This window comes from Lampris incognitus, chromosome 5 (genome assembly GCF_029633865.1).
Source record: "Lampris incognitus isolate fLamInc1 chromosome 5, fLamInc1.hap2, whole genome shotgun sequence".
NCBI classification, from domain to species: domain Eukaryota; kingdom Metazoa; phylum Chordata; class Actinopteri; order Lampriformes; family Lampridae; genus Lampris; species Lampris incognitus.
The window spans coordinates 24,688,472-24,713,142 of record NC_079215.1 but is presented as its reverse complement, the minus strand read 5'-3'; the positions used below and the strand labels follow the sequence as shown (position 1 = coordinate 24,713,142).

General features: G+C 44.2%; 1 protein-coding gene across 1 annotated transcript in view; it reads left to right on the top strand.

Annotated features, from left to right (window-relative positions):
- Positions 1-24,671, top strand: part of LOC130112914 (protein sidekick-1-like) — a 329,381-nt gene that overhangs the window by 19,469 nt on the left and 285,241 nt on the right. Inside the window, exon 5 of the mRNA XM_056280437.1 lies at positions 23,347-23,480. Coding sequence (XP_056136412.1) covers positions 23,347-23,480 — 134 coding nt within the window. The remainder of the gene's footprint in view (positions 1-23,346; positions 23,481-24,671) is intronic.

Sequence of the window (24,671 nt, the reverse complement as noted above, 5' to 3'; positions counted from 1 at the left end):
GCAAAATGTATTGATCATTCCTACATTATCATAGCCTATGCAAAACGTCTCACTGCATGGAACCTTTTTTTTAAGCCGTGCCGTCAGCAGGCTTGGCATACAACACTTTGCATGCCAGTGTGTCCTATACAGGGTTAATTTGCAAGTGAAGTTCCGATTCTCCTCCTGCAAAGGCAATCTTTATTAATGATCAAGAACTGCTTACTCCGCCCTTTGATGATCTGTGGGATGACATGAGCACAGGGTTTTTGTTTTACATTTATAGCTGCAGGGAATCATTGAAACTACTGAGAATCTACAGTACAGCCCCGATTCTACCAAGCCTGTTTTACTGCTTCACGATCATGTGTGAGCGTAGCTGGCTCACAACTTGGATTCTAAACTCACTACTGTGTGGAGTGCCTTTCTGTCTGGTCTTGTTTTGGTGCCGTGTAGATACTCCATGATCTTCTACGGTTCAAAAATACGCAGTACAGATGATGTAAAGACCGTGAATTTCCCGTATGTGTGCATGTCGCAGTGCCATGTGCAGAATGTCTTTCCACCTTGTGCCCAATGCCCTACTGGAAAATCTTCTTGAGGGAGAGTAATGTGAAAGAGGGACACAAGGAACAAGTGATTGGCTTCACAGCATTTACGGGTAGCATGACTCATCGTCAAGGTGATGTGATTTAGAATAACATTATGATGACAACTCTTTAGGGCTTACTGTGGCCCTATGAATCAGTCTGCTAACTCAACCTAGCTTAACACTGTCACTGTTTTGTTTTTTTTCAAAAGTGGGCTGTAACACAGACCAATACCTACCTCTCAAGAAAAGCCTAAAAAAAATATTTTGCATAAATTACGTTTTCGTCTGAACACTGCTATTTGTCTGGGATGTCTGAATATTTTATAGGTCGACAGCAAAGAGACGCATTTCCTCATCAGAAGGCCACAGATCTCTGAGATGTTTGCTGCCTCCAGCCTAGATCCCTGGCAGATTTTCCAGGTGAATTTGAGGCAACGCTCATCTGTCCTAAACGTGGAACTGTGTTCCAAATTCACCATCTTATTCTAGTCACATTGCTCATGGGGCTAAGTTAACGCCTCTCCAAAACTCTCCGAGAATTGCAAAGACATTAACTTCTTCGGCTGCATTTAATGAATCTCTCAAATGACCAAGAGGTATACGCTGACACACACACACACACACACACACACACACACACACACACACACACACACACACAAAGGGAAGGGGAAGCAGCAGGAGGAGGAGTTAGAGGAGATGGAAGAAATGCAAAAAGGAAAAAAAAACTCAAAGTGCAGTGGAAAGGCACACAGACATCTGTAATGATGTCATGAAAGACGCCGTCCAAACCAACATTGTTCTGTTTTCCTTCACCATATGAAGGATTTCTGACCAGTTTGCCAAGTTTTTTCCTTCTCTGCAGCAGAACATTTACATTGCATGCAATGAGTCGACATGCTGGAATCATCTTCCTATGCGCAGCCATTACATGCCATTGTGTTATTTGCCAGCTGTTTGTGTGTGTTTCTCTGATCATCTGTTACTGCGTGCCAGAGAGCTTCTGCTTCTGTCTTCCCTTGTATTCCGGAAAAAAGAGAGGATGAAGCAATTGAGAGGCAGAAAAGAAAGGCTAGTTGTGTGTGTGTGTGTGTGTGTGTGTGTGTGTGTGTGTGTGTGTGTGTGTGTGTGTGTGATGTACATGTCCAACCTATGTAGTTCACACTCATGAAGATTAATGATATGGATAAATATCTCTGAGAGGTGACATGTCATTTTTTATTTTTTTTATATCTAATCTGATTTTTTTTTTCCTCCCTCGCTTCCCCCCCTCATCTCTCCCTACCTGCCTGTCTTTCGGTCTCCTGCATCATTTCAGAAGCCATTATTTCTCCATTGTTGTCTCAACCAACACTCCCCCCACCGGCCAGCTTGTCTCGAAATGTGTGTGCCTTCTGTCTGAAGTCGTTAGATATTCTAAAGACAGCGACCTCTTTTAATTATTCACTAATCACACTTTTAATTACCTGCCATACGTCCATCCATCACTGACCAGAGTGTGTACACACACACACACACACACACACACACAGACACACACGTGTGTGCGTGCATGCACAGACATCTGTCAGTGGCAGACGTTTTTAACCTAGTGACTCGGAAGAGCATAGAAATTGGTGAGTGAGAGAGAAAGAGAGAGGGAGAGGAAGGTCGGTAGATGGAAGTAACGGGAGGGAGGAGTACAACGATAAGCAGTGTAGTGAGAAGGGACTGATGAAGACTTGGTTTTGAGACTGTCTGTTAGAGACTGGCAGGTGAGTATTGCTGGAAGGGACCGAGGAAGGAAGGGAGGAGGCAAAAACGAATGACGGAAGGGGAATAAAGTGTTCTAGTGTGTGGGCACGATTACAAGTGCAAACACATGTATCACACATTCACACACCCACTCTCTCTCTCTCTCTTGCTCTCTCTCTCTAATACCCACACACTCCTTATATGAATAAATTGTCTTCAGTGTCTTTATCACCTCTTCCACCCTGTTGATTATCTATAGAGCAAACCTACCAATCCCCAGCATTATAAGACCAGTAAGGCTGATAAAAAGGCTATTATTTATTAATATCAAAAACTCAAGGATGGCGGTCTATGTATGAGTGAAGTGGGTCAATAACTAGAAGGTCACAGGTTATATTACCTGCTGTTAAAAAAAAACCTCTACTTTAGCATGATTTCAGGGAAACTGAAAAGTTCTCTGCTCCTCATCGCTGACCTCGCTGGTGATATGTGGGCCTATAGGTAGGAGCCGTGGGAGCTTGCTCACAACAAGAGTCAAATAGTGAACTGCAACTTCAGTGTTTGATATAGTAGGCCCCAAGTCCTCAGAATTAAGTGCACCAAGTTTTTATTCTAAGTCTGCAAAATGTTTTTCCTGTCTTTTTTTGTGTCCCTTTTGTCTGTCTGTGTGTCTCTCTCTCCCGCATTCACTGGTTTTAAGCCCTAATCATGCTATGAGAATGCTGTTCTGCATTATTGCCCTTAGCTCAGCCTCTAATTACAATACATTGTAACTGATCCACTTAAACACACACACACACACACACACACACACACACACACACACACACACACACACACACACACACACACACACACACACACACACACACACTCACTAAACTTTACACGGAGGACAGTAAGCCCTAAAAACCAAGACACCACACAAACCCACACACACACACACACACACACACACACACACACACACACACACACACACACACACACACACACACACACACATACGTAGGTCCACTTAAACTTGGTTAGCTTGAGGGTATTGTAGATGATGGATCAGTTTGGATGGGGTGTTTACTGCAAATAAAACTGCTTATTATTACCCTTTATCTTTGCGATAGCTTGGCTTCTTTTTTACATGTGTAAGAAAATAGACCTATGCCAAATAATGGTTGCAGATACATCTTAATTCTGAGTATTTTTGGGGGTTTTTTCTACTTGCTTAGAATTTTAGATGACTGTGTAAAGGAAGTGCTGCTCAATAATGTATGGGCTCAATAATGGGTCAAAATGATTTTCAGCTTGTGAAATTATGTTTGCAAATAATTTGGTGACTTGCTGTTTTCACCATATGTGAAATTTTGGGGGGGGGGAAACTGTCTTTGAGGGTGGCACGGCGGCACAGTGGTTAGCACGGTTGCCTCACTGTAAGAAGGTCCTGGGTTCGAGCCCCGGAGTAGTCCGGCCTTGGGGGTCGTCCCAGGTTGTCTTGTGTGGAGTTTGCAAGTTCTTGCCGTTGTCTGCGTGGGTTTCCTCCAGGGGGCTCCGGTTTCCTCCCACAGTCCAAAGACATGTAGGTCAGGTGAATCGGCCTTACTAAATTGTCCCTAGGTATGAGTGTGTGTGTGTGTGTGTGTGTGTGTGTGTGTGTGTGTGTGTGTGTGTGTGTGTGTGTGTGTGTGTGTGTGTGTGTGTGTGTATTTCGGCCCTGTGTGATAGTCTGGTGGCCTGTCCAGGGTGTCTCCCTGCCTGCCGCCCAATGACTGCTGGGATAGGCTTCAGCATCCTTGAGAGCAGGATAAGCAGTTCGGAAAATGGATGGAACTGTATTTGAATGTTTGAATGTGGCTTTCCTTTTTATCTTTTAAATTTATTTCATCCCACAAAATGACAGTTGATATATTTTTCAAACATCATTTCACAAGCTAAAATTTTTTTAACCTTTCACTAATCAGACTCGGGATCAGAAATTATTCTGTTCCATGTGCATTACATGCACTTGGAATTTAACTTGGCATTGTCGGTACAATTAAGAGTGCAAGAAAAATACAGTTTTAAATAAAATAAACCAAGTATGTTTTATATATTTTTTTAATTTATATATAGTATATATATTTTGTTTAAATATATATATATATATATATATATATATATATATATAATCTTATTCTTTATCTTATTCTTTATCTTAATATATTTATATATATAAATTAAACAGCAAAAAGTAAGTTCAAGTACAATGCCATACTAGTGTCTGGTAAATTACCTGTAACTGTTGATACTTTTTTGGCTGGACCGACTGGCGGGCCAGCCCTACAAATGTGAATGTTCCTGACTGACTGACTGAGTGACCATGTTTGTAATTATTGGGCTGCTGGATCAGGCGACTAACACTGTCACTGAAGTTACATGGTTGGTCGGCCGAGCACCGAGAGGCACGAGGGAGTGCGCACAGTTGAAGCAACCCAAATAACGATCACTCTGACAAAACACACACTCGCAAATTCACAAAAGGATTGTGCAGCTTTTGCAGCTGCTAAACCTGCACAAATAAGACTCACAAAAAAAAGGTGTAATTCTCAAAGCACCCATAAAGTGTGAAATGCACCCCTAACTGCACTGCCAAACAAATTGTGTCTTGGTGCGCCGGTGCTATTTGCACATACTTAAAATAGGTAATAAGCATACTTTTGGCTCAAAATTGGCCCCTTTCTGTGCAAATGAGCCTCATTGTAAAAAAAAAAAAGTCTAATTAACAAACACCAGCACAAATAGCCATACGCAATTAGAGTGAAAATTATTAGCGTCTTCAGAGAGTTGGTGGTAACTGATGCCCAGACTTCCCAGTGATCATGGCAGCAGTGATTGTAGCCAGACGAAGGCATCGTCATGCCAGGCGTGCTCATGAGCAGATATTTTACAGCAGAATAACACTTTTTGATTTAACTGAGACCAAAAATCATTTGCAGATACAGGTTCCCAGGTCAAACAATTCCTCCTAATCTTGATGACATCAAGGATGACATTGAGCCTGCCTACAGTGTTCTTGGCGCAAAGCCACCATTTATACTTTGCTACATGGACAGTTGCTATCAGATGCAAAACAAGGGCGAAATGCACTCATCTGCAAAACTTTATGGCCGTGTTTGCACTGCAATATTATTCGCGCAATATATTTTGTGAATCGGACCTTGAGACGGGGCAGATAGAGGTTGCAAGTGATGCGCGGTTCATAGTGTTATCGGCGGCCCCATCCATTCTTTGTGAATTCGCCTGTCAGTACAGAGCGAGTCTTAGAAAAAAAGAGACATCCGCAGATAGAAACAGATGAAAGAGGAGGGGGAGCTAACAGATAATTGGAATAGTTATAATTACAATTAAATTAAGTTCTCTTTCAAATCAAACATCCCCAAATATGAGTGGAAAGTATTGTTCTTGCAACTGTATTGATAGCCCTTTTTTTCTCAAACATAGCTTAACCACGTCATGTGATATTCTACTTCAATACACTTAAACAACAAATATTACTGGGACCACTACAAAAAGAATTCACATTATAGACACTACCACTGACTATCCCTGCAACAAATTGGCCACAATTTCAAACATTGAACATACACTGATTCTGCTTCTGATGTGAGAAGATGGAGGCGCGAATTCACTTTTGCAGCGACCTCACCCAGTACTGGTGTGAGAGGATGGTGGCAGGAACTTGGGTTTACTGCTGCCTCACCCAGTACTGTCCACGCAGTGTCTTTGTCCGCGTATGCGTCTAAGCTTGTGTCTCCATTTTATGGCTGGGAGAGCTGGTGCTGGATCAGCTGGGAGAGCCTGGACTGCTGCGTCCTGTGGGCCCAGGGACCACGGCCCTGACTGGAGCTGTGCCCGAAGAGGAAACACAGAGGGTGGTCTGACAGGACGCAGAGGCGGCGCAGGCTGAGCTAACTGCTAGCCCATGCAGACCGGCAGTTCTGATGACATTGAGGGCGGTCTGATGGTGGCCTCGCCTAGTGTTGATTGTCTTTTTGGTGTCATCGGGTGGAGTGCGGGGAGGTGTGTTGAGGGTGTCTGGCTGGGAGAGCTGGCGTTGGATTGGCCGGGAGAGCCTGGTCTGCTACGTCCGGTGGGCCCAGGGACCACAGCCCTGCCCGGAGCTGCATCGGAGGAGGAAACACCGGATGACAGGACGCAGAAGCGGGGCAGACTATTTGGATATATTGGCGATATGTGTTTTTGCAGTGTTTTGTAGTTTGGATATATATGTTCTTGTAGTTTGGATATGTGTTTTTGTCTTGTATTGCACATCTGTGGGCTGGGGAATGATAGTTCGTTTCATTTCATTTGCGCAGGTCCATAGAATGAAAAGACAAATAAATGTTCCTGATTCCTGATACACAGTCCAGCCATATACTAGGTTTTGACCTCATCCTGTTCAGTGAATCTCCATCATACTTGGCTTCATTGAACTGGCCAATGTGATGGACATCTTATGCCTTGGTACAATATCTTAAAAAGAAACCAATGAAAAGCATGAGAGAATGCCATGTGCCCCAGATCTGAAGACACATGTGCACAGGATAAATTCTGAGTCTCATCACCAGCCAGTCAGACTAGCTTGGTCTAGTCAGGAAGGCACGAACTGAGAGGCGAAACGTTTTCACGGATATATACCAAGTCCAGCTGCACTTGATTCAACTCCTTTGGATAACCATGACCTGGATGAATGAGAACATTCACAGACAGTTGGTTTGCCTTTCATAAATGAGGGAAGTTGACAACAGTTCTGATGTGTCGCTGTTCAGATTGAAATGGACATGACAGTGAGGGCGAGAAGATAACGCTTTCAAGCCAGCACACACTGCTGCAGAAACAGAGTGGGGGGTGTGGGGGGGTTTAATGCCACCTGTGGCACACACAGGAATGACCAGCTGATGACCATCAGAAATGAAAGGTGCTATATTTAGCACTGCTTTCTAAAACCAGCAGAACCCCCCCCCCTCCCCACAGGAAACACACGTGTTGGAAGGAGCATGGACATGTGGGAATACAACAGCGCATTGAGAATATGCACCTTATCAAGTAGACATGGGTTGATTCAAGGCTAGACACTGCCGGTTTGAGGGATTTAGATTGAAATGAATAGGGGCCGTTTTTGTTGTCGAGTGTCAGCCGGTGCTGGTGTGTGGGGGCCTTTAGCCTTGAATCAGGAGGAGGCTATTGTCTCTTTATTTATCCAACAAAAGCCTCTGAGCAGCTGAGAGAAGCAAGGGCTGGAGAGGAAGGTGTGTTTCACGCTGGCAGAGGGAGAGGGAGCGAGAAAGGCAGACAGAGAAGTCACTGCCAGTTGTGTGGGTAATTGGAAGCAGACATAATTAGTGCTAATTAGGATAATAGTCATTCGTCTAGAGATCCATCCACCTAATGGGACTGCACACGCAAACGCAAACTCTTCACACGCACGAAGTTGTTAGTACAATGAGCCATTCTCCTAATTAAAAGAGCAGAATTGTTTGGTTTAAACATATTTTTTGCAAAGGCATATTTCAGTACCATAAAAAAACCAAAATATCGGTGTGTGTGTGTGTGTTTTCTTTAAGTGACTGCATGGGCGGGTGGGTGCATGTGTACGTGTGCGAGCTGTGTGCGCAGCACGGTAATGCTCTGCTTAGAACGAAACACAAGGTCGAGAGGAAATTAGTCATGGGAGGAGGGCCTGAACAAACATCACATGGACAGAACAGTCTTCCTCCCTTGTTTGCACAGCATCTAACCCCATCCATCCATCCTTTCCTCTCTCCCTCCCTCTATCTCACCCCTGCCCTCCCTCGCTTTGCTTTGCCATTGACTCTCCTACTCTGCCTATCCCTAAGGTCATGCCAAGGGACGTTAGACAAAGCTAGTCAATCCAGTAACTCACTCTCACACACACACACACACACACACACACACACACACACACACACACACACACACACACACACACACGCAACATAATTACTTTGGGCTGCAGGCCCATACTTTAGTCGATGTGGATTTGTGTGTGTGTGTGTGTGTGTGTGTGTGTGTGTGTGTGTGTGTGTGTGTGTGTGTGTGTGTGTGTGTGTGTGTGTGTGTGTGTGTGTGTGTGTGTGTGTGTGTGTGTGTCTGCCTGCATCCCTCAGGCTTTTGTGTTTTTTTGCGCTGGACTTGTTGGCAATGGCAGTGGGCCAAGCCTCTGGCCGACCACAGAAAGACTCTCCCTCTTTCCGTTTGACCGTTTGAAGAAGTAAAGGTGACTGTAGCTCTGCGAGGCGTCATCAAAGTGGAGACTGCGTCTCAGTCTGGGTTCCTCAGAGTGTGTCAGGCGGCACACTGGAAAATATTTTCCGAGTCTGTGAAATGGCCGTTAAAACAGTCTCACAAGTGCATTAGTGTTCGTTACAGTTGTAACCTCCATCATCTTCTTCCTCACTCTTGGGGCCCTCACCCTCTCATATACCCACACACAAATACACAAACACACACGCATACAGCCACACTCACGTACACAAACTGGAAAAAAAGACACATTGATTTAATGTAGAGAAATAAACAGGATTTAGTTTGAACCACAATGCATTCTTATGGCAGTTATTTAACCTTTTTTTGGTCAGTTTTTTTTTCCCGGCATGGTGGTGGCGTGGTCGCCTCACAGCAAGAAGGTCCTGGGTTTGAGCCCCGGGGTAGTCCAACCTTGGGGATCGTCCCGGGTCGTCCTCTGTGTGGAGTTTGCATGTTCTCCCCGTGTCTGTATGGGTTTAATTCAGGTGCCCCGATTTCCCCCCACAGTCCAAAGACATGTAGGTCAGGTGAATCGGCCGTACTAAATTGTCCCCAGGTGTGAATGTGTGTGTGTGTGCGTGTGTGTGTGTGTCAGCCCTGTGATGGCCAGGCGACTTGTCCAGGGTGTCTCCCAGCCTGCCGCCCAATGACTGCTGGGATAGGCTCCAGCATCCCCGCAACCCGAATTCGGATAAGTGGTTTGGATAATGGATGAATGAAAATTTTTTTTAATGTGTTGATCAGTTCCAATAATCTCCTCTATGCGGAAGACAGTAATGTGAAGATACATATTTAAAGCATACATTGAAATGCATTACAGTGTCATAGTTAACTAAGTTAGCTGTCATGATATGAAGAGAAGAAGAAGACTGAGAGCTGTGTAAGAGTTAGCCCCATAGACATGAAGATGCAAACTTTATGGTGAAATGTCTGCATAATAGAGCTTACGTTTGCATTCATTGATTACTGCTCAATAAAGAAAAGAGGTAATTTATAAAAGATGGTGTTATTGTATGCTGTAGATTCACGCAGTTTTATTATGTGCCGTGCATTGTAAGGTGATAAGACGCATGAATAGTGTAGTGAAGTGGATTACTACAGCGCTTTTGTGAAAAACACCGTAATTAACAAGACTAGGTCAAAACCTAGTACATGGCTAGACTGTGTTAATGTTCAAAATTGTGGCCAATTTGTTACAGGGATAGTCAGCGGTAGTGTCTACAATGTGACTTTGTGGATATTAAGTATTCATCTGCAATTTTCTGTAGTGGTCCCAGTAATATTTGCTGTTAAAGTGTACTGAAGTAGCATATCACATGATGTGGTTGAGCTACGTTCAAGTTAAAAGAAAAAAAAGGCTACAAATGCAGTTGCGAGAACTATACTTTCCACTTATGTCTTGGGATGTTTGATGTGAAAAACAACTTAATTGTAATTATAACTATTCCAATGATCTGTTAACTCCCCCTGCTCTTTAACATGTTTCTATCTGTGGATCTCTCGTTTTTCTAAGACTCACTCTGTGTTGAGTGTTTTGTCAGAGTGATTGTTATTTGGGGTATGTTAGCTGTTTTCTCTCTACTCGGCTCCATGCCGGACTGTTAACGGTGTGTAACCAGATGTGGAATGAGCAGCATATATGCCGTTCTTAACGTTTCAGTAGTATCCACCAGCAGCAATATATCCCATTCATTAGAGTGCGATAAATGTGGAATGAGCTGGAACGGCTGTCCCGAGTCACTTTGAAATAGCAAAAGCAAATACGTAGGGAAGCTCCACTCACAAGCACTGTCTGGAGCGGCCGTAATTAGCTCCGGCGGCCGCGGCTGTGGCCATGTCAGGTGGAATCAAGCTGTAACATGATCACTGACAGACATTGGCGGTTGTAGGGCTTGCTAGCCAACCAATCATGTAACTTCAGTGATGTCACGGGTCACCCGATCGAGCGGCCCAATCGTGTCAAACATGATCACTCAGTCACTTTGTCAATCGTGTCAAACATGATCACTCAGTCACTTTGTCAGTCAGTCACTCTAACCATGGTCGCTCAGCGACATTCGCATTTGTAGGGCCTGGCCCGCTGGTCCGGTCCAGCCAAAAAAAGAAATTCTTTCAAACACAGAATCCTCTGAAATTGGGACATATCGTTGAAAAGCTCATCTGAGTAATTAATAACACGGTGAAAAGAAACTAATTTAAATAAAATATTTGATGCAAATGGAGCGAGACTCTGTTGATCTGATCTGTTTTTGACCTTGATCTGTGTCTCTTATTAAAGCAAACGTGTCCTACTTGCATTTTTATGTAATTGAAACTCTTATGCAAATGAAAATCAAGCGTGTATGACGTGCCGTAGACTGAGATGAACCCTATACAAAGCTTTTATCAGTTGACGTTGCTTTCTAATGTTTTTATTTTCTCCCTCTTGGTACAGGTTCAGAGTGTGTATTTGAAAAGGAGCATTTTCTCTTAACGCTTTTGGAATAATGACCTTTAACTTTAACTTTAGTTTTCACTTCCAAGGACGCAGCTTAGATAATAGGGTTGAATTGGACTTGTTGAACCGTGTCTGATGCTCGTGTTCTGTTGCCCCTGTAAGACAGCATTGTAAAGCTGTGTCTAGCGGTAGGCCTGTGCCCAAATCTCCACCACGAGTAATGTGTTATCATTACTGGCGTGCATCACTGAAAAAAAAAACTACATGTATAAGACCCCCGGTTGTACCAAAAAAAAAAAGAATTATTCTGTAATCTTACAGAACAAAGTGTGACATTGTTAGCTCTAAGAATATTGAACAATGATTTATTTATTTTATTTTATTTTACATCCCAAACTATGTTGTAAATTACATTATTTAAAGATTGGAATAGTGGATTTTACTATGTCTGACCTTGAAAAGTCATTAACACCTCCAGGCCACACCTAAAGCTGTGCAGATGAATGACCTTTCTCCATGAAGCCATTGAATTACAGCCAAACATGACAGTCACTTAAGAGGGACTGTCATAATGAGTCAAAAAACTACCAACACGGGGATCTTCGGTTCAAATCCCCGTGTTTCCTCCGGCTTGGTCGGGCGTCCCTACAGACACAGTTGGCCGTGTCTGCGGGTGGGAAGCCAGATGTGGGTGTGTGTCCTGGTCGCTGTATGAGCACCTCCTCTGGTCAGTCGGGACGCCTGTTCAGGGGGGAGGGGAAACTAGCGTGATCCTCCCATGCGCTACATCCCCCTAGTGAAACTCCTCACTGTCAGGTGAAAAGAAGCGGCCGGCTACTCCACGTGTATCGGAGGAGACGTGGTAGTCTGCAGCCCTCCCCGGATCGACAGAGGGTGTGGAGCAGCGACCAGGACGTCTCGGAAGAGTAGGGTAATTGGCCGGCTACAATTGGGGGGTGGGGGGGGTGGAGTCTAAAACATTTTCTCCAACATATGTTTTGTTATAATTAAAACTAAGTTTCAAGAAATGTAAGGGTTTGTAAGCACAAGGCCTACCGACAGACACACTCAAATGCATCTACCCATTAACAAACACGCACGAACAAACAAAGTGCCGCTTTCAGAAGACACAGAAGGCTTTATCTTTCCTACAAATGGGTCTGGTTAAAGATTTCAGCATTTTCGCTGAAATAAAGTCAAGGTACACAGGGGAATAAAACAAATGCAAGGATCACCGGGCACCACAACACTGTGTGTGTGTGTGTGTGTGTGTGTGTGTGTGTGTGTGTGTGTGTGTGTGTGTGTGTGTGTGTGTGTGTTCTTGTATGAGCTCTGTGTTTAAACATGCAGTCTTGCTTTATGTGTGGGTGGCTGGCATTTACTTGTGGAGACAGGGATGCCAAACACACACTCTGCCTGGCGTCCGTCTACAGTGGAATATCTCTGTTGAACTCGCTCTGTGGCAGAGGCAGCATGGTTTAAGGAGGTGCACGCTGCTTGTCAGAGATAAAGGTGGAGGGCAGACAGGCTGAGGTGGTCTCTTTTGGCAAGAAAGACAATTCCCAGACCTGACTAACACGCGCACACACACGCACACGCACGCACGCACACACACACACACACACGTGCGCGCTTGCAATTGCTCATGCATTTGCTTATTTGCTCCCTCATACCCTCTGGCCTGTGACGTGTGTGTTAATTAGTTCTTGGCACTTGTGTGTGTGTTGATATTAGTGTTTATTGTTTTTGCCTCTGTGTGTGTGTGTTTTTGTGTGTTTGTTCATCAGTCAGTCTTGCGCTGCGGACACCCAGGAATGTTTATGAAATGGTTCTTGGGGCCAGACACTTAATGAAAGACCAGTCTGTTCTGCTGCTTTGGTTCAGGAGAGGTGGGCGATACAGACCGTGGCGGGGGGATGAGGAGCATGACAGGCAGGCAGACAGGCAGGTAGGTAGGCAGGTCGGTAGACAGGCGGGCGGGCAGTCAGGTAGGCAGGTAGACAGGCAGGTAGGTAGACAGGCGGGTAGGTAGGCAGGCAGACAGGTAGACAGGCAGGCAGGTAGGCAGACAGGCAGGCAGACAGACAGGCAGGTAGGCAGGCAGGCAAACAGACAGGCAGGCAGACAGACAGGCAGGCTGACAGACTGACAGACAGACAGACAGACAGACAGACAGACAGACAGACAGACAGGCAGGCAGAAGACTAACAGAACAAGTGAGTGTGTAGGGAGGATTGGAACACAGAAAACGGTCTGTGAGAGAGGCAGTGAGAAATGGGATTGAGAGAAGCAGGGAAAGTGTTGTTATAGTACTTGAGGAAGGATTGGAAGATAAAGGGAGGAGGGAGTAATAGACTATACATGACTGTTGTATTGTAACCCTGCTCTTCTGCCAAAAGATTAAACTAGAACGTATGCACACAGGTGCATGAACACACACACACACATACACACACACACAAAATTAATCACATGTATACACATAGACTCGCTTATAAACGCAGGCAAACCGCACACAAAGTCACACAGGCAAAATCATATACTATATTTTACAGAAGAGTTTCCTCTTAATTAAAAGCCAGAGCAGATGTGTTTAGTTTAGTAAAATGTGGAACTAAAAATAAAACATTAATTCACATGCTTCATTTCTGTCAATGCAATTTAAGCTGCGAATGAACAAAGGACAAAGTAATGAATATGTGTGTGTGTGTTTGTGTGTGTGTGTGTGTTGTGTGTGTGTGCATGTGTTTCTGCCTCGTTATCTGTATTTTCCCCGATTTTGGAAAAGTTAGTATAACCAGCAACCTGCTAATGACAGAAAACACGGGAGCTATAGTGAACATGGGCATTCCCATCATTTCTGAAGGCTTTTTCAGGTCGATTTCCTATTGCCAGATTCCACTTCTTTCCCTTCGAACTGCTTTAGATTTGAAACTTAAAGAGCTTAGGTGTTTCAGATGATTATGTGGAAAATCAAGTCCTAGCACTCAACAAATGTACCAAATGAAAGCATGACACTAATGGTGTCTTGGACTAGTATATCTAATGTGTTTGTGTGCTAGTATCAGCCTGAATCATCCCAGCTAATTTCCCATATAAAGGGTACATGTAAATGGTACATGCAAATAAATGGTGGCCAGTAATGGTGGCCACAGCATGACTTTTGTCCTGTGTAAATGACTCGTGTAAATGGGACATGTAAATGAAAAACAAATCCAGCATGGACAAACAACTTCGACTAAGCAGATGCTGCTCAATTAGCTTAAAGTGGCTAGATGCATTTTACTAGCCAACTAACTACCCTCAGCAGAGTTCGTTTCACTTTTAATTTTGATATCTATGTGAATTTAGACCCCTCTGCTCCCCTTGCTTGTTTTATTCCCTCCCTTCATGTGCAGTTGGCAAGCAAAGGCCGCTTATTGCTGCATAACCTGTGCGACGGATGAGATTAAATACACTGCTCAGTGCAGTTCACGTGATCGTCAAGTGTAAATTACCCTGCATTACCGATTTTTGAGGTAGTCTGCTGTGCCTGGGCCTGTCAGAGGGAACAGGTTCGCTTTAAACCTCCATGTGTCAACGTCCTTGCCAGCAAAAGGAAAGGATGATGGTAGCGACTGTAATGGACCACTTGACTATGTATTAAATAGACATAGCCAAAGCATTTTTAAGACTGGCATTTTCCTGAAGCCAGGCACTTCCATATATGTTCCTCCTGTTTTGTTATTATGTAATGCAGGCTGATCCTTTGGTAGGATTCTGGGAAAGGGGAACACGCTGCAAAACCATTCAGAGATATTCATATGCAAGAGCCAATCAGGTTCCACGTTATTTGGAGCCAGGATGGCATCTAACTTGTTTGATGACTTCATCCTACTATGTAACTTCACTGTGTGGTAGAAAAATGTCGCATTGCTAAACAAACTTTGAACAGTCTCCATGATCAAGTGCTAAATGTTATATGTGTGTGTGTGTATATATATATATATAGTATATATACTATATGATGGCCTGGCGGCCTGTCCAGGGTGTCTCCCCGTCTGCCGCCCAATGACTGCTGGAATAGGCTCCAGCATCCCCGCGACCCTGAGAGCAGGATAAATGGTTTGGATAATGGGATGGAACGGATATATATATATATATATAAAGATAGATGTAGGAAATTTTTTTTTAATACATTTCAGTACAAGCCTGTTTCGAGTGTCATGCATTCATCAGCTGCCAATGTAATAAAGCAACAAAGAAAAAACACACAGTCAATAAATATTACATTGCCCTGCGTCACGCCCCTGGTTACGGTGGACAGCAACCAATGAGAGGATAGAAAACATTTGAAAATTTTTGAAAAATTACAACCAATGGGGTAGGTAGTTACGATGCATAGCAACCAATGGGGGGGATAGAAAACATTATAACCAATGGGGTAGGGGTTGGGGCTTGTTTTGAAAAAGCAAGGATTTAAAGGGCCAGGGTACTGTTGGAAAAAACATACATTTAAGATATAACAAGATAACATCAAATGGGGTACTTTACGTATATCATATAGTGGAGTGGTGCTGGGGCAGAGTTGGAAGGGCAGACGGTAAAAATATCAAAACATAACATCTAATAAATGTCACATGTGTATCATCTAATGGGGGGGTAATAAAGACATTGGTTTACTTGTAATTGCAAAGCAGATATTTTTTCTGTGTCTACAGCTGGTGACCGATTAATTTCTACTGTTCAAGGTGGAGATACTAGGTTTGCAACTAATGAGCCAAGCATAGGTTACATCTTTTGCTGTTAATGAATATGCATTGTTCTTCATGAAGATTTTCAATGAGATAGAGTAACTAATATTCTTGTCTACCAAGGACCAAATGTGGCGGCTTAAGGTCGTTGCATTTCTTGCATGCTCGTTCCTGAAGCTACTCATATGGGCGTTAAAACCTAATTTTAAAAGGGTCCTCTGTTAACCCAATGTAAGTGTCCACTTGGCAGTTGTCTTCTCTTGTCACTGACACCTTGTAGATGACTCCCTCTGTGTGGTATTTTCCTTCAACAGAGCACGATGCCTTAGCACGGCAGTTGTAGTTGGTGGTGTTTGTCTGCATTGAGGGGGTCTGTGCCTTGGTTGTGATGCCTGTGTTATAGGATTAAATAACCTGCTGAACATTTGGCATGCAGCTGTCGCTAATTTTGACTGTGTTCCTGCTGAATATTTTTCTTAATTGATGGTCTGGGGTAAAGCACTCATCCAAAATAGTTTTCCAAAATTAGAGGCCACGGTGTCGCTGTAGGGAGGATCATACCAGGTGATGTTTCGCCATCTGTTGCGGTTTTTTTTTTTTTTTTTTTTTGCTGGCTGTCACTAATCGATGGTGGATTGTACTTGAGCCGGAAATTTTATCCACTTTTTTGTAAGGCTTGTTGGTATGGGGAGGGGGTGGGCTGCTGTTATATAATATATATATATACACTACCGTTCAAAGGTTTGGGATCACCCAAACAATTTTGTGTTTTCCATGAAAAGTCACACTTATTCACCACCATATGTTGTGAAATGAATAGAAAATAGAGTCAAGACATTGACAAGGTTAGAAATAATGATTTGTATTTGAAATAAGATTTTTTTTACATCAAACTTTGCTTTCGTCAAAGAATCCTCCATTTGCAGCAATTACAGCATTGCAGACCTTTGGCATTCTAGCTGTTAATTTGTTGAGGTAATCTGGAGAAATTGCACCCCACGCTTCCAGAAGCAGCTCCCACAAGTTGGATTGGTTGGATGGGCACTTCTTTGAGCAGATTGAGTTTCTGGAGCATCACATTTGTGGGGTCAATTAAACGCTCAAAATGGCCAGAAAAAGAGAACTTTCATCTGAAACTCGACAGTCTATTCTTGTTCTTAGAAATGAAGGCTATTCCATGCGAGAAATTGCTAAGAAATTGAAGATTTCCTACACCGGTGTGTACTACTCCCTTCAGAGGACAGCACAAACAGGCTCTAACCAGAGTAGAAAAAGAAGTGGGAGGCCGCGTTGCACAACTGAGCAAGAAGATAAGTACATTAGAGTCTCTAGTTTGAGAAACAGACGCCTCACAGGTCCCCAACTGGCATCTTCATTAAATAGTACCTGTTAGAGCCTGTTTGTGCTGTCCTCTGAAGGGAGTAGTACACACCGGTGTAGGAAATCTTCAATTTCTTAGCAATTTCTCGCATGGAATAGCCTTCATTTCTAAGAACAAGAATAGACTGTCGAGTTTCAGATGAAAGTTCTCTTTTTCTGGCCATTTTGAGCGTTTAATTGACCCCGCAAATGTGATGCTCCAGAAACTCAATCTGCTCAAAGAAGTGCCCATCCAACCAATCCAACTTGTGGGAGCTGCTTCTGGAAGCGTGGGGTGCAATTTCTCCAGATTACCTCAACAAATTAACAGCTAGAATGCCAAAGGTCTGCAATGCTGTAATTGCTGCAAATGGAGGATTCTTTGACGAAAGCAAAGTTTGATGTAAAAAAAATCTTATTTCAAATACAAATCATTATTTCTAACCTTGTCAATGTCTTGACTCTATTTTCTATTCATTTCACAACATATGGTGGTGAATAAGTGTGACTTTTCATGGAAAACACGAAATTGTTTGGGTGATCCCAAACTTTTGAACGGTAGTGTATATATATATATATATATATATATATATATATATATATATATATATATATATATATATATATATATATTGTAACGTGCATGGATAAATAGACACGTTGGTCCTTGACTAACGGGTCGGACCCTTTAGTCGACTGGTTAACGTTTTCGCTTGCGGTGCAGGAGATACGGGTTCGCGTCCCGGCTGTGGCTGTTCTCGGGCTGCCCCCCGAATTCGCTGCATTGGTGTCAGAAGTGGGATGGTGAGACCGTGAGGTCATCGGAAGCGTGTGCGTCCAGAGGCGTGAGGGAGCTGATATGCTGAAGCGCAGGGACGTGCTTTCCGAAGGAGGGGGGTAGTGTAACGTGCATGGATAAGTAGACACGTTGGTCCTCGACTAACGGGTCGGACCCTTTAGTCAACTGGTTAACGTTGTCACTTGCGGTGCAAGAGATACGGGTTCGCGTCCCGGCTGTGGCGTTTCCCGGGCTGCCCCCCGAATTCGCTGCAATATATATATACGTATATAACTGAAATCAGACTTCCATAGCACTTTGGCTTATATCCTGGCCTTACCAGATATTTAGTAAGGACTTTTTATTCCTCAAGTCACAGGCGTAGGTTAGCTGCATGAAAGGGAGGAAATTAATTTAGAGTTAATTTAAGATTTCATTTTTACAAAAAAAAAAAGGCCAGTTTTTCAAGCCCTAAAATGAAAAGGCAAAACAACCCTAATCCATGCCTGTAGGAAACCTTTTGTAAAATGATTTGCCTTTAGGATTCCAGACAAGCTTTATTTCCACAGTCCAATTATATAAAAACACCTTGCATATGTTCTGCCAAGGAAAATAACTTGTCTTATCTTTTGTCTGTCAGATTACAGCGTTTTTGTTTTGTGCTGGTACAAAGTCAGGCTGATCAGCAATTTCCTCAGTCACAAGGCGAATTTTCCCCGCCTGTGTTTTTTGGTTAGTCCATGTCTTGAAAGACCTGTGCTGGGATGGGTTACATAGTGCAGCTGGGGGGGGTTAATGCCCATCAGCTGATGCAGTATAATTTTGGCATCCGTTTTGGCTTGAAATGACCCCTCAGACCACATCTAAGTGCAAATGTGGGTGCAGGGGAACATTTATCCAAATGCATTTCAATAGACGTTGGCCTCTGTGTTTCACCCCACTTGAATAAATCATTAAACCAATAGCAACAACTAATTGAATGCAATTTTCTGAATAGGTTAATCCGAAAAAAGGCCAATATGTAGCTAGTGGATTTGATGTGAATCAAAGACAGTTGGCGCCCGACATGACGCACAGAAAATTCAACCCAACTTGATGCATGTCGGTGTGGTCCAATAGGATGTATCAACAAGTACAAACTGGAGTCTAACATTTGGGATTCCTGCAGCACAGGAGTCAATTTCACTATCAATCCCATGAGTGGGACCAGATGGGAGAATTTGTTTTACTGAGCCACGAGATTGAATGAATTCCAAGGCCGAATTTTGCCCCCCCCCCCACAAGAACCCCCCCTCTGCTTACTTCTTTCTCATAACACCTCCCTCCAAACTTGGTTCATGCACCTTAGTTTACCAATCATAATGAAAATAGCTATTGTCATTGGCAATCTGTATGTAAAAAACTGAAAAATATTAAAGCACTTTCGTATATATGAAATATCTGTGAAGATAAGATCACTGTGTCTAAAGTACTGGCACCTCGTGTGACCACCTCTAAACTAACCTATAATAACACCATGAAGAGAGTATAATGTATTGCGGTTCATGATCTATACGTGTAAAAATGATTCTTTTAGTTTCACCAACACTGGGCCTCATTCGTGAGTTGGGTGTCTAGATTCAGGGCTGTACTCAGGCTTTCTGTCTTTTCTACGAGACAAGCTTGAGGGCTAAGAACTCCGCAAGGTTGTAAGAACAAATTTGTGCGTAAAATCGTTTTATGAACGAGGCCCATTGTTCCTGTGAATCGGTGTAGCCTATTGCCTATAAATTATAGATGAAGTAGATCGCTATTGTCGTTCAGCCAAGGGAGGCAAGCCCGCTGGAAATGAGGCTTCACTTGAGAACCGCTGAGCATGTGTGCTGATTGTGTGCACAATGGTGACTGATAGCCAGGAAGTACACCCCTTCTCTTTGACCTCCTCCAGAAGGGTTAGGAAGGCGAGGGTCGCTGTGAACCCTCAGGGAGGAATATCTATGTTCTGCTGTTGAACTGGTCAATGAAACGGTCTATGTCTTGGAGTGAAATATATATTAAGAAAAATGTTATACTGCAGCTTAAATGTCAATCTGTTTTTTCTCCCCAATTGTATCTGGCCAATTGCCCCGCTCTCCTGAGCCGTGCCGGTCACTGCTCCACCCCTCTGGCGATCCGGAGAGGGCTGCAGACTACCACATGCCTCCTTTGATACATGTGGAGTCGCCAGCCCTTTCTTTTCACCTGACAGTGAGGAGTTTCACCAGGGGGACATAGCACGTGGGAGGATCATGCTATCCCCCCCCCAGTTCCCCCTCCCTCCCTCCTGAACAGGCACCCTGACCGACCAGAGGAGGCGCTAGTGCAGCGACCAGGACACATACACACATCCGGCTTCCCACCTGCAGACATGGCCAATTGTGTTTGTAGGGACACCTGACTAAGCTGAGGGTAGCACAGAAATTCGAACAGGCAATCCCCGTGTTGGTAGGCAACAGAATAGACCGCTGTGCTACCCAGCCGCACCTGACAACCTGTTTTGTATCGGTTCCAACAGGATCTTTGCTGTCTATGAAGGTTGGCCATCTTCATATTGCAAAGAAGTATGACTTGATAATAATACAAAATTGAAAGTATTGAAATCCAGCTTGCATATGCCGATCATTTGTTAGCTCTCCTTCTAGGAGCATAAACACAAAATAAACCTAAAAACATGGGCTTTAGACTGCGGGGCTGTGACAAGACTCACTGTGGGGGTTTGGACAGAGGGATGGAGGGAAATCTCAACAGTACCAGTCATTTATAACGCCACACACATAGGGAACATGTGAACATGACACAGAGCCACACACACATCTGGCTGGCATGGAGCTCTTCCCAAGTCTTTCCCTGGTGCACCGCGCGCCCCTTCCTCTCTTCCTTGGCTCCGCATTCTCGCAGTGTTTGCCAGCCGGCAGCGGCCCCACCCGGTGCACTGTGCTGTCCGGGGCACATGCGGCACAACCCTGCTCGTGCCCGTGACCCAGCGCTCCCTTGTCTGGTCTGCTCTGGCACTCCCTCGATCCCTCTCTCCATCCGCGCCAGCTTGTTGCCTCTGTCCCTCTCATCCATCTCGTTCACCGGCGGAAACGACAAAGGCTCCGCAATCACGCCAACTCGCCTCAGGTGCGTCTTCCTCACCGCTGGCACTAACAAGCCCACCCCCCACTGCCACAAGGGCACTGTGGGGGGTTTCTACATGTTATTTAAAATCTATTCCCAGCGTTTGGGTCACTAGGAAACTTGAAAACCCAGGTGATAATGAGTGGATAATTACTATACAAATTTGAACATTACAATTGTGGTAAGTATCTCCCCAATTTCCCCAACTACTTTTCAATATTTTGAATTTCTGTTTGATGGACATACAGTAATGAGGCACTGATGCTTTTCTGGCAGCCAGAGGGGTTGGTATAGCTTATTGTCGCGCGAATAACATATACACTGGCTTAAGGAAACATGGGAATTAGTGCAACCGTGGGATGATGGGACAAATGTTATCCATCAGCCCCTTCATTGTCTTCTTGCAGCAGTGCAGTAGCAGCTCCGTTCTGTTCGTTGTGTGCGTCTGCATCAGGTCCGGTCTCATAGCCAATCAAAGACCACATGGGTAATATGACTATTATGCACATAATTGCTCATTACCTTAACTAACAGCAGGTCTACCTGGCCGGCGGAGCCACCCCCAGACTCTCTGCCTCCAGCTTACGCACAAACAGGGTCTTGCTGTCACACCCCATTACTGCGGTGATTGATATGGCGCTGTTGCACCCAGGAGCACACACACACACACACACACAGCAACACAGCAAAACACAACACAAGCACTCAAAGGAACATGCAAACTCACAAATATAGTGTCAGTGTAAGGTTGAGGTATAGCGCTGGCTGTTGAGGACTCCTGGGAAATCACACTGAATAAAATTAGATCTGAGGAACTGTGTGTGTGTGTGTACTTTGTGTGTGTGTGTGCTTGTGCTTGTTTATATGAGTGAAACTTTTATTCGGTGTTTTCTCCTCCTCTCTATTCTCTGTCTTTCCTTTTTCACCTCTTTACAACTCCCTTTTATATCAGAATATTTTTATTCTTTCTGCCTAATTTCTACCTATTTTCTCTCTTCCTCCATGGCTCGCGTGACCTGTTAAAAAAAACCACACATCTTCACAACCACGCCTAATTTTTTTCAGTGTGTTATATGTGTCTGTGTGGTTTGGGTGCATTATATCCTGCCACAGCCCGGCTCATAGGCTGCGACAAAGATGGGAGACCAGACGAGTTTGCAATTTTGCCCAAGCACACGTATTTAAAAAAAAATGATAAAGAACAACGAAATAAACGTGGTAGTCAGTACTCAGCTCACGAGCAAAAATGACGAGCCTCCGCCCCAGCATCCTGCAAGACAAAGAAGAACACAAAACCACAGGCGCCCCTAGTGGAGCGGAGGGGTCATCACAATCCAAAAACACTCCTCTATTGGCAGATACTAATACTTACAATGCTAGCAAGAACTGCTCTGGATTTGCAAATACAGCCGTACTCACAAACATATGAACACACACACACACACACACACACACACACACACACACACACACACACACACACACATCCTTGTTATTGAACAGCCGTACAAACACTAATGAGCTCACACAAACGCGTGTACACGTGCGCACACACACACGCATACATTTACACTGTTGAGAAGTATACAAACACAGAGTGACTGAGCTGAGACGGTAATCTCAGTTCAATTGTATTTAGTCCCCCTGCGGCTATATTGATTCCAGTTTAGCACTGGCTCTCAGGTTAGGAAGTGGAGGAGCTCAATTATGGCATTGTGGCAGTACTTAAAACACAAGAAGCTTCAGTCAACTCCACCACTCTCCATACACCTTACAGTGGAGCTAGGTGTGTTTGCAGACAAGGGTTTCTCACTTCCATGTACTCAATGTGTGTGTGTGTGTGTGTGTGTGTGTGTGTGTGTGCGTGTGCGTGTGCGTGTGTGTGCGTGCGTGCGCGTGTTTCTTTGTTTGCATTTGGGCATCGCCTTCACTGCTGGTGGTGTGCAGGGAAACAAGGACAGGATTGGATCAATGTCAGCAAATGAGGAACGAAAGACGAAACACAAAACGGGAGGAATGAGACAGTTGCCTAGACAATGAAAGAGGCACAAATTGAGCACCGTATCAATCCCAGACAGTGAGAGAGATTTGTTTAAGCTCTGGGAATCCTCTTTCCTTTCTGACGCTTGTATTGACAAAGTCCTTTTCTGCTTAAGCATTCTAAGAGAGCCGCTCTCATCTGGGTTGTAGTGGAAGCAGCAGTCATACCAGGGAGCGACACTAGGAGGATGCATTAATCGTTTGGTCGTTGCATAATTCTCTGTTATCTATATGTGTTTTTGTTTGTGTCCTACAGCGCCGTCACCTTGGATAATCAACTGGTTGTCTTGGCAACCACGGCAGCGGATGCTGGACGCTACTACGTGGAGGCGGTGAACGAGCTGACGGGAGAGAACGTGACCAGCCCCTCTGTCTACCTGAGCATATCAGGTAACATCAGAGCTGACATTGTGAAGGCAAATAAAGTACAATTTGGGGTGCAGAGACAGCAGACGGGTGGCGCAGTGGTTAGCGCGGTCACCTCACAGCAAGAAGGTCCTGGGTTCGAGCCCCGGGGTAGGCCAACCTTGGTGGGTCATCCCGGGTCATCCTCTGTGTGGAGTTTGCATGTTCTCCTCGTGTCTGCATGGGTTTCCTCCGGGGGCTCCGGTTTCCTCCCACAGTCCAAAGACATGGAGGTCAGGTGAATTTGGGCATACTAAATTGTCCCTAGGTATGAATGTGTGTGTGTGTGTGTGTGTGTGTGGGCCCTGTGATGGCCTGGCGGCCTGTCCAAGGTGTGTCCCCACCTGCCACCCAATGACTGCTGGAATAGGCTCCAGCATCCCTGCGACCCAGAAAGCAGGATAAGCGGTTAAGACAACGGATGGATGGATGGAGACAGCAGGCATTTGGAAGTGTGCATAATTTTCACCGCTACATCAACACACTTGCTGTTACACAGTTGCAGAGCAAGGGCACGTTTGGAGGCCATTCAGAAGTGCTAGAGATTTTAGATAAATGAAGACTGGGACTGATTGCATTTGTAAGCAGTTAGCATTAGTCAGAAAATTATCGTTTGATTTTTGTTTATTCAGAATAATCAGTCCCTTGTGGAGCTAGAATTTGTCTCCTTTGCCAGACAACGCTATGTGAATTGAACCCTTTTTATTGGGATGCTAAGTCTTTTTTTTCTCCGCTCAAGGTCACATACAGGCCAGCAGCGCATGTCTACTAATTATATACGATCTCAAACGTGTTCTTTTCAAACATGAGCCCATTCATTCAATAAGATCCTCAATTAGTTTTTTTTTAATTAAATTCGTAAATTCGGCACTACCTGGTTTGAAAATCTATAGATATTGTACCATGTAGGCCTACTCAACTTTCTTGACAAACTGTCAACTGCAAGGATAAATAAATCAGACTGGTATAAATGGAAAAATCATCTTAAATCGTTGATATAGATATTAAATTATCATGTGCCACGTTTGGTGGCAAACAATGTTTTGCACTGGATTTCCTTGGTCGCCTGTCTGCTTGCTGATGCGACGCTTAGTTTGCATTCATTGCACTTGGACGATGAAAGGACATGCTGCCATTTTCTTTTCATTTCATTTTGGTGGTGTAGTTTGCCCTTAT